The following is an 11423-nucleotide window of genomic DNA, read 5'->3' as shown; positions in this document are numbered from 1 at the left end:
ATATATATATAATGAATGGAGAGTAGACACTCTCTCTCTCTCTCTCTCTCTCTCTCTCTCTCTCTCTCTCTCTCTCTCTCTCTCTCTCTCTCTCTCTCTCTCTCTCTCTCTCTCTCTCTCTCTCTCTCTCTCCAAATTGGGAAGTATTCTTCATGTACCATATGATGCATATATTTTTATTTTATTTATTTTTTTATGCATTTTTTACCTTTTTTTTTTATTTATTTCTCTATGTCATTGCAAGTGATACATGAAGCTTCTTTATTACTGTTCTGAGCATTTCTGTAGATTTGTTTAGTTAGTATATCCCATAGAAATACTCATTTTCTTTTTTTGTGTGGCTTTAAAGGATTAATGGTGACATATGGATATGATCTGGGTTAAAAGCTTGTACAAATAAGGTTAAATGTCTATTTTTGCACTGGTTGTTTCCCTAAGTTTCTTAAAAGTACTGTGATATAATGATTAGCAGTGGACTAATTAATTGTTCTTTACAGGGTCTGTAACTCCTTACATTTAATTTATGTTAACTTTACTTACATATTTTTTCCTTTAGTTTATGAATGGGAGGAAGGTTTAATATTCATATCTTAAGAGATGCTTACTTTCTTTTCCACATTGGAAGTTTCAGTGATTAATACTCACAAATGTGTATTATTTACTTAATGGCTTGTCAAAACAGGTTGTTTTTGTGTTGCTTTTTTTTTTCTCTCATGCTAGGATGAAGTGTTACTAATGGAGTTTATTTTTTACATCTGTTTTATATATCATTACAGTTTTGAGGGGAGCTTTCTGTTAAATGTTCAAGTGAAAAGCATATTATACTATAGATGATAAAAATTATAGTGTTTATTTTTTTTATTATTTTTTTTTTAATGCAATGAAATGGAGGGAACATTTAATTGTATATGAATATATTGAATTTATTACCTATTCTTTCCCTAACCTTGAGACAGCAGTAGCTAGCTGCTAGTATTAAAGGTACTAATGATTCATCATCTGCCTAAGAAAGACTGACTAATTAGTCATTTAATTGACTAACCTATGATCCACTTTACTAATGTGGTTAGTAGAAGCAGTGAACAGTACGAAGGCATTAGTCAGATATATTTGAGTAAGACCATACTCAGTTTGAGTGCTCAGTTAGTCACAAATTGACTAACATTATGTTAGTCACTGTGACTAATGCTGCCACTCGTTCTAGACCCCATGGGTTTTACTAAGAAAAGTTAGTCAGCACGACTAACTTTGGTTTTGTGTGATGAGTGTGTTTATGTGTAATAAAACACTGCCTGTGAAAACACACTCTCTCTCTCTCTCTCTCTCTCTCTCTCTCTCTCTCTCTGATAAACACACACACACACACACACACTGCATAGAAGGACCGGGTTTGGGTCCCGGGCACGGCGAGGCAAATGGGCGAGCTTCTTAATGTGTAACCCCCTTCACCTGACAGCAAGTAGGTACGGGATGTAAACCGAGGGGATGTGACCTCGCTGTCCCGGTGTGTGGTGTGTGAGTGGTCTCAGTCCTACCCAAAGGTGGTCACTATGAACACTGAGCTCCTTACGTAGGACGGTTGGCTGGGTGACCAACAGACGAACGTAGGTAAACGACAAACACACACACACACACACACACGCTCGCCTACAGTACGTAACGCAGAAGAGACAACATAGCATGACTAAGATAGTTCCGATTAGAAAATGGAACTGAAAAACTAGAGGAGATAACAGGGAACAAAGTCAGTTTCCCGAACCCTTCACAAGACGACTTATCGATTTTTTGACGCGTGGCAAGGTCACTCGGTGCACGCCTAGAAACATTGCTTTGGTACTGTCGCACGCTCAGTCTGAACGGCAGGGTGGTTTCAAGACACTGCTCAATGTAATTTTGACTTGCTTTCGTATTGTCTTTTTTAAGGCACTCAAATCTTGAATGGGCCTTTTTTTCAACTTTTGATACCTCTGACCAGAACGCCTCTTACATAAGATGAAAAGAAAGAAAAGAAAAGAAAAAAGCTTACATCAAGATTATCGGGCCAACCAATAAGAAATGCTGTCTTCGAGAGCCTGGAAATGTGAAGGGTCAAGGGAACGCCTTATGATGTATACACATTGGAGGCATGTTTTAAAATTCTGGCGTAACCGTAACAGATATCGCAAAGAGTTGTGATGCGTTGACATTGTTTGTACCTTCCTAAAGGCTCAAGTACGTGCATTCCGTACTGTTAAATGATAAGATAGGGGATAGTTATAGTAGTTACATAGATGTTTTGTTTTGTTCTCCTTCAGGAACATTATCACGTGTGTAATACCACACACACACACACACACACACACACACACACACATCAGGACATATCTGGCATAATTTCGAAATGTTTAAAGGGAATGGATTTCAAATGAATGGCCAAGGTACTTCAGACGCCTTTGCATCTTGGACAGCACGAAAGCAGCTTAGATGAACCAGTTATTTTAGTCTTAGGGACCATACCAGAGAGAGAGAGAGAGAGAGAGAGAGAGAGAGAGAGAGAGAGATTGGTCCCTGGGAAGTAGTTGGCAGGACAGGGTAGGGAAGTGACCCTGAGACAAGTCTCGGCTTCATCAGACTCAAGACTCACTCTTGTGACTGCTCCGTCATTATGTTCTAAGGCTTTTTTTTGTAGCCAAAAATACTATTTACGATATCTGCACTACGCGCCTCGACAATCCACAACCAGGTATTTGTTTGTAATAATGGTAAAGTTCAAGTACGAGTACATCTTTAAAAGTAAGGTCTGTGTACATCTTTAATAGATAACTTATGTGTCGAAAGCAGATATAGTGCCGTTGGAACTATATCTGTCACAAGAATGTATTTAACCAAGGACCAGACACTCAGGCATTCAAACGTGACTCCTTTGATGTAAGGATTTTTATTTGTTCCAGTTCATGTTAGGACACAGTCATCATCCAGTTCAGCCTGAATTATGGATTGTGTGCATTTATATAAACACACGCACACACATACACACAAATAAATAAATGAATAAACAAATAAATAAAAAAATAAATAGATAAATAATAATAATAATAATAATAAAATAATAAATAAAAAATAATAATACATAGTGCAAAGTTCATATGGAACAACAATTAATTTTCGCCTTTATTACAACGGCCAAACATGACACGGAGAATCAAAAGTTTTATGTTCAGACTAGACACACTCCGAAAGAAAGATATGTAAATAAAATGCAAAAATTAGTTTTTGCTATTTTAAGCGTAATTTGGCAGGTAGATAAATATAAATGTTTTCTTTTCTTTTAACGTAATATATTGTTGCTCTGTCTGCAGAGTAAAACTGATACATTGAGCAGAACTGTAAATATATATATATATATATATATATATATATATATATATATATATATATATATATATATATATATATATATATATATATATATATATATATATATATATATATATATATATATATATATATATATATATATATATATATATATATATATATATATATATATATGTATGTATGTATGTATGTATGTATTCTTAAATATGTTGTAAAACTATTCGCTCAAAAAAATAGTCTGTACTTTGTATTACACTGAAACTAAATGAGCTACAAAAAATACCTCCAGGTATTTTATGGTTATTGTTACATAAAAGTCTGAAAACACAAATCTCAGTTTAAAAAATCACAAAGTGATGTGCAGTTTGATGGAATAACTACTATTTCATTAACGGCGATATTTAAGGGAAAAATACAAACGAAATCTACTTACATTTTTCCTAAATTAACAATATAGTAACTTGTAAAAGATTAGCTTTGTTCACTGATACTCCTTACATAAAGGACAATTATATAGATAGCATGTACAGAGTGTTGCAACACTAAAACCCTAAACACTAAAAGTTCTGCCCTGACATTATCCATTACACGGCACCCCGTCCCAAGCGTGTGCCTAGAACAGGTGAACAGAGTCTCCCGTGGCTGCGAACTGTCCATGGAAGGTCTGTGTCACCTTGCCCTGTGCCTTAAACTCCACCCTCGCCACCTCCTTCCAACTGGTAGGGTCCAGCACCAGCAGTGCCACGAAGGTAGGGTTGTTCTGCAGGGGAATGGCAAAGTAAATATAAACATTAATAAGCGAACAGAAAACATGCTTAAAATTTTCATGGCGATTTGTACAACAGTATGTGTAACTAAACATAAAACATGCATTCTTTGATTTATTATTATATTGAGAAAGACTCTGGGAAAGCGTATCGTGTGCTTCTGTGGTGATCGAGATTATAGTGCAATCAGATCTTAAAACACTGTGAAATGCTCATATTCGTAGAGGAGGGGAGAAGAAGCCCTCTGTCTCTTTCTTATGATAGCCATGTGGAATCCAGGATTGATATGCAAGAACAAAACGATTCCCCATAAACGCACGCACGAAGCTGTGCCTCGATCCCTAGCATTACTTACACTATCAAGGAGAGTAGTGAGCACAACGCCCTCCTCCTCGCGGGTGGCGTTCGGGGCCGCCACGAACACCGGCTCGCTCACCAGCTTGCTTTCCTCGTGCCACAGCTGCGTCTCCCCGGTGCGCACGTTGATCTTCACCAGCTGAAAGGGAAAAATATGTAAGCTTACCGCCCTTTGTACTCTGTGTCATGTTATACAATGTCTATTTTGGGCAATAATAAGCATTTGCTTTATCTATATACATAATATCAAAGACATGCTAATTCAGTCTTGTTGCTTCTCTTTTATAGTAAGCTGTATGAATAAGCTATATGAGTGACGCGCTTATGTCTCAACTTAGGCCCTGTTCTCCTTGCGAGTTTTACTCCTGAATGCCACGAGCTGCTGCCCTACCAGATGTACTAAACATGAATAAAGACAATTAAAACGTTTACCCTTGAGAACTGCGCTCCGAGGGGGTTGACTTCCACCCCGTATGTGAAGGTGTAAGGCTTGCCATTGTATTTGTAGTTTATCCTTGGCAGGTCAATGACGTTGGGGGAGATGACTTGCCCCTCGAGGAAGATGGTGCCGTCCTTTAGCTTCCGAGCAGTGCACTTCGTGTCCTTTAGTGTTACTGAAAATTGCTCTCATCAATAGACAACCCGAGCTTTGTATGACATGGCGGGCGACAGAACTTACAGAGATGTTCGTAAAAAGTCTAATGAAACTTAAGAGGCAAAGTTTAAAAAATTACATTAGTATTCATTTATCGTATATATTATTATGAGGTTTCTTTTATTTGTAACCATGTAAATCTTAAAGGAATATGAATTATTTTTCAATCTATAATTTTTACAATAACTGATTACTGTGTGTGTGTGTGTGTGTGTGTGTGTGTGTGTGTGTGTGTGTGTGTGTGTGTGTGTGTGCGTGTGCGTAGCGATGCGAGGTTGCTCAGCTTACACTCGGAACTGTGTCCCCAATATGCAGGTCAGTGATTTTGTTTACGTGTCACACTCGACTTTCTTTGAGTGGCAGCGTCAGGGAAGTACCTTGGATATTTGATACGGGAGATAGACGAAGTCCAGAAATAAACCAAAGCTGCAAGACAAGTTGCAGACAAGAAACTCAATGTTTAGATGAAACTGGCGTTCATGCTCTAAGTCTGGAGCGTTGCTGGAGCGAAGAAAACAGGTTAAAGATGTGTTGAATTGCACAATTTGGTGAATGTGGCACAGCAACAGAGCGCTGTTGTTGCAGCGAAGCACAGCTCTAACTTATTTCTATTGCACACTTGCACTACAAACGATGTTTTGTTTATGCCTTACTATATACAGGAAGATCACAAAGACAAAGCAGTTATAGGAGCTGTACGTGTAAAAATTAATGATTCTTAGTATCCGATGATGAGTTGTACCTTCTCTCCTCCCTGCTGCCCTGCTGTGGATATGACGTTGCATTCATCACACATAATTTCCCCAAGTTATTGACTGCCAACCTGATCAAGGAATATTTAAGACATCATGTGAAGAACAAAGAATGAGAAAGTTCAGTACCCAAGTTGGTATCTGTGCGGGAGCCTTCCGTGCGGAGCGGCAGCACGTATCGTCTGTGCACGGGCAAGTCCTCTGGGGAGACAGTGTAGTCAGGTTTGGACAGGTTCTTGAGGAGGAACTGTGAGATGACCTGTGGAGGGAAGGCCAGACACCATTACCACCCCGCCCACATGTTTTCGTCATAACAGCATATCAAACAAGAGTTGGAAGATATGAAGAAAATGTGGATCATTCATCGTAACTGTCATGCTAATTAGTATTAGAACTTATATTTTCATGGACATTTGGTATTAAGGTAAGAACCTTGAATATGATTAATATTTTGTTGGATGGTGTTCGGGCACAAAGACGACGGGAAAAATTACACTCACGTTTCCAGACTTGATGGCGCAGAGGTCCACCACCAGGTGGCCGTCCTCCTCGTAGGTGTTGGTGTGGTGGAAGGTGAGGAAGGCGTCAGAGGCGTACTTGGTGGAGAGGATCTCCCCTGTGTCACGCCGCACCACGTGGAACTTGGTCTGGAAGCAACGCGAGCCGGTGAGAGAGAGAGAGAGAGAGAGAGAGAGAGAGAGAGAGAGAGAGAGAGAGAGAGAGAGAGAGAGGTGTATTAATTTTTAATAAGAGAATAAATTAGTACTAGGAAATTTTTCATTGAACTTTCCGGGCGACTCCCGATAATTTATTATCATGTAGTTAACATGGGAATTAAATTACTCACGTAACTTTAGTGAAACACAAATTTTCTATCTTATTATCATATTTTTTGTTGCCCTAAGCCAGTGTCCCTCTTACATAAAAAAAAAAAAAAATCCATGACGACTTCATCTGGTGCAGGTAGAGAGGATATGTCAAGTACGAGTATTTCTGCAGTAGGAGAGCGGGTGGTGCTGAGGGTGAGAGGTTAGAGGTGCGAAGGCTGAAGAGTGGCGGTGATGGTGAAGATAAGAATGTCAGAAGTGGTGGAAGTGAAACACGTAGATGCTTGTGATTTTATTCAGGGCGGTAGTGTGTGAACGAACCTTGTGTTTGCCGTGCCACTCCATCGCAGCCAAGAAGCTGTTGCCTGTGACCACGTTGACGAGAAATTTCTTCAGGTTAAGGAGGAAGGGCTGCTCCACGAAGATGAAGTAGTTCTCGGTGATGCCGAAGGAGTGGTAATAGGAAGGAAACAACTTCTTTTGGCAGGGTATTTTGCTCACCACGCTGGCCTGATCCAGCGAGGACTTCTTTTTGCCTGCCAATATGCAGAATCACATTTGTTAGTGGAGAAAACGGAGTGATGGAACCCGTTTGAGGGAAGCTTAGAAATTAAAGATCAGTGGCGGACTCTATCAGGTTTGTCATGATTTCAGACAGAAATATCGAGAGGTTTCAGATGGAACACTAAAGTACAGTGAATATTACTTACCATTAACCACTGCAGGTGGAGGAAACTTGACAATGCAGTAGTGCGGTCCCTCCTTGCTGGCGTGAGAGCTGGCCATGTTGTAGATAGTGCCATCAGGGTCTATATGTGGGTGAGCCGTGGCAGTGTTGACAGCCATCAAGTAGTCGTCCAGCTTTGTCTGTCATGAGTAATTACACAGTTTTTGTCATGTGAGTAAGATGTAAAGAAAGCATGTCAAGGTGCCTGCCTCAGATAACAAACAAGACTTGAATAACTTCCAAAAACTTGCCTTCTCGCCCACAGTCTCCAGAGTCTCGGGGTCTATCCTTCGCATCACGTTGGTCTCCGTCATGGCGTACAGCTCATCGCCGAAATGACACACGCTCACTAGGCAGTTGTCCGTCATTTCCCTTTTGCTCAGGGGCGTAAAGAACGTCATGAACCTGCGAAACAAAGAACCACTTGCAAGTCATACGATAAGCGGGCTGGAATTGGTTAGCCAATTGCTGTAAGAGTGGTTCAGAAAATGTAGCGTGTCCCGCCTATCAACGCCCCATCAGCTCTGGTTCTCTTACCCGGGACAAGTATGTAATGTGGATAACTACTGAGATCCTCGATTCTCTCTCTGTTTCCCCCCCCCCCCTCTCTCTCTCTCTCTCTCTCTCTCTCTCTCTCTCTCTCTCTCTCTCTCTCTCTCTCTCTCTCTCTCTCTCTCTCTTAGTGTCCTACCTTTGGAACAGCGTCTTGCAGGGGTCTGGGTACGCCCCTGTGCCGAACTCCATCACAATAATACGATTCGCTCTCAGGTTTTTCTTGTAGGTGTCACTCTGGATGAATCTGTGAAGGGGGAGGAGGCAAAGTGAAAGCTTTCCACATGTGGCTGTCGCTGTGTTGCGAGCAGAGAATTTTAAAAAGTAACTGTTTGCAGAATCTTAGTTAAGTTGTGTGTAACAGGTGATTGATTTATCGTTAGTATTTGTACTTTCAGAATTGTTTTCTTGAAATTATATGACTAAAGATCACTTACCATACTTTCTAAATGAAACGGCATTTTTATTTCAAGGTTAATCATTTTCCTCTGTTTCCCTCACTCTCCGTTTACAAATCCATATTTACCTGGACTGGTATGTGACGCGGCCGTCATAGATGTTGAACTGGTGGATTAGAGCAGACATGTCGAACAGGTGGTTGAACTGAGTGTCACCGAAGCCTGTCTTTCCTGGCCCGTTGCGAGTCAGGCGCCCGCAGAGCCACTGCGGGATTTCTCCTGAAAAGGGTTCAGACAAATTCATTTCTGTATGTATATCATCGGCAGTATAGGTGGCGATCGTGCAATACTGATTTTCTCTCTCTCTCTCTCTCTCTCTCTCTCTCTCTCTCTCTCTCTCTCTCTCTCTCTCTCGCCGTAGTAAGTTCAGAAAAATTTCTGTTGTAATCTTTGACAGGTGGTTTCCAAACGTTGGTACTGCGTCACAGCCGCCCTGCCTCATTCCATATCACCAAGGCTTTTCATCTACTCCATAAGTGCCATTAAAGTCTGTGTTCTGTTGTTCCTGCATATAAACGGCACAACACATCAAAACTTACATGAATCTCAGAAAACTTGATGTTATTTTAAGGAACAATATCAAACTTGGCTTACTGCAAAAATTATAGGTGACAATCATGCAAATTTCAGGAAAGCAATAAGTTTTTTAAAGTAGAATTTCTTGTAGAAATCTTTGTCACTGGTGTACACTTTTAGAGTTTCAAGGGAGCTCGTGCCTTGCACTAACTGATGGCCAAATAGAACACGTAATGAGCGGAAAGCCATTTAAAAAAATACCGATAGATTTAAGAACTCCAGTGGCTTTAGCTCTGGCACGTCCACGTCGCTGCACCAGAATTCAAGGTTACCGTAGTTCATAGGGCACATACTCCATGAACTCTGGGAGCAACGTTAGCTGTGCGTATGATGCGTAGCTTTGCAAGATTCGCAGAGTACTCATATGTCCCTGATGAATCTTGCTAGGCTACACAGTCACCATGCACGGCTCTCACACCTCCTACGAGTACCACCCTCGCCACCATCACAGTTACTCGTATTGCTACAACTACTACGAGTCGTCACCACTATACTACTACTACCACCACAAACAATCCACGTCGTCGGAAGTTTCCTGTCAGTGTTGAGGATAATCCTGTGCCACAGTCGTCACAGTCCTCACCTTTGACCTTGCCCTCGACAGGCTTGGCGGTCTCCTTCTCACAAGAGCGCGTCCAGATGAGGGAGTTGTTGGTTTCCTTCAGATACGCTGGGGTGTGTTTCGCCGCCATGATGGATTACTGCAGTGTGTTACTATTTTTGTTTTGTTGGTGTTGCTGATGGTGGTGTTGCCGTCGTCTGGCTGTTGTTAATGCTGCTTTGTTGGTGCTGTTGTTGTTTATGACTTACTATCGTCTGTAAAAAAAAATCATAAAAATCATAACGTGTGAAATGAACGATAAATTCACGCGTGAGAATCCAATTTTGTTTTCTACACACGGACTTTTTGTTTTCCATAAACTGTCAGCATTTGATTTTGCCTTCCTGAAGTTGTCTCACGTCCCTGGTTGAGTGAACGAGGCTGGGACTGACAGCGGATGACAGAGGTAATGTGGGTCCGTACGCAACCCGTGACTGATGGTTTCTGCCACTAGCGCAGAACCGTAGCACGGGCACTATCAGAATTTTAGCAGCCTTGATAGGAAGGACAATGTGTGCGGTCGAATATGTTGGCAACACTTACTTAGACAGTGGAAGGTAAATAACGTAACGACGATACGTGCTGCACAACACATCATGAGATACTGAAAGTTGCTGCTGCATTTCTGAATAAAATCATATGATTATAATGATAATGATATCATGTTGCACTACTAAAGAGGTATAGATACGAATATAATATGAAAAAAAAACAATATATAATTATTACTGGTAAAAACAATAATGACAAACGCTGACGCTAGTAACGCATGGACAAATAACAAAGCAGAAACTGTCAGCACACGATGCAAAACAAGGAAACAATATTTGCTCTCGGTTGTGTCATCTGGCAACAACAGATTTTCTTTATAAGCATGAAGAGTGTCAAGACCTTGACTGAGGAAAGCTATGAAAAACTAGAAAAAGAAATTATCAATCCTGCAGCGTGAGGTGCGTACTGTACATGACAATTTTGAGGACCTTATCCTTTACACTCCTTTTTCATTCTCATCTTAAAAAAAAAAAATAGAATAAATTAACATTTTATAGTAAAATAGGAGCAGAATGTGCATGAAAGGAAAGACTTTGAGTTTAGCACTTTTTTTTTTTCAATGGAAATCAGTATTTAGTGGAACTAAAACATTTTATTTTATTTTTCATACAATTCAGTAGCTTCACTACCTCATAGACGTATACTCTTTAAGTACCAGAAAAATCTTATTGACTGCAAAAAAGATACTAAACACTAATTGCTGAGCAGCAACACTAGCACTTAAGTGCAATCCCAAGACAGCGGACTGTGCGTATAGGTACTAACCTTGCAGGCAGGCGGCGGCTGTTGCCACAGTAAGGACGCGGGTCTCAGACTCAGGAACCTCCGTGATATTGGATATGTACGGAGGTCTGCTAGTAACGCCAGCTGCATTTTCACCGCTTACGTAAAGTACTTGACGCACATTTTTATGTAAAAGATAGAGCTTCTAGCGCGCGTTTTTTTTTTTTTTTTTTTTTTTTTTTTGTGTGTGTGTGTGTGTGTGTGTGTGTGTGTGTGTGTGCACGTATGCGTGCGTGCGTGCCGAATAAAACATGAAAATCTCTCTCTCTCTCTCTCTCTCTCTCTCTCTCTCTCTCTCTCTCTCTCTCTCTCTCTCTCTCTGCAGAATTAAAGGTGATTTTTTTTTTTTCTGATAGCATGGTGATTTGATACATTCACGAAAGACAAGGTTATCTAATAGGTAATCAGTAATATGTCCAATCATCTAGGCTGTGGCCACTGGCCAGATAGCAACTAATG

The 11423-nt window shown here is 40.5% G+C and overlaps 1 protein-coding gene across 5 annotated transcripts; it reads right to left on the bottom strand.

The window, feature by feature from the left end:
* Positions 1–3534: 3534 nt before the first annotated feature.
* On the bottom strand, positions 3535–11061 carry LOC135103097 (beta,beta-carotene 15,15'-dioxygenase-like). Of its 5 annotated transcripts, none has more exons than XM_064009107.1 (12): positions 10947–11061; positions 9612–9844; positions 8521–8671; positions 8134–8241; positions 7694–7847; positions 7426–7582; positions 7037–7251; positions 6389–6535; positions 6018–6147; positions 4914–5095; positions 4480–4620; positions 3535–4117 (listed from the first exon to the last, which is right to left on the bottom strand). In XM_064009107.1, exons 2-12 carry the CDS (start codon positions 9718–9720, stop codon positions 3971–3973), a joined length of 1641 nt encoding a protein of 546 aa, XP_063865177.1. In that variant the 5' UTR covers positions 9721–9844; positions 10947–11061; the 3' UTR covers positions 3535–3970. The 5 variants fall into 5 exon arrangements, with proteins under 5 accessions (XP_063865177.1, XP_063865180.1, XP_063865178.1 ...); XM_064009110.1 differs by lacking the exon at positions 10947–11061 and adding an exon at positions 10173–10195; XM_064009108.1 differs by lacking the exon at positions 10947–11061 and adding an exon at positions 9970–10093.
* Positions 11062–11423: the final 362 nt, after the last annotated feature.

This window comes from Scylla paramamosain, chromosome 8 (genome assembly GCF_035594125.1).
Source record: "Scylla paramamosain isolate STU-SP2022 chromosome 8, ASM3559412v1, whole genome shotgun sequence".
Lineage (NCBI taxonomy): Eukaryota > Metazoa > Arthropoda > Malacostraca > Decapoda > Portunidae > Scylla > Scylla paramamosain.
This window is presented reverse-complemented; position numbering and strand designations above follow the sequence as displayed.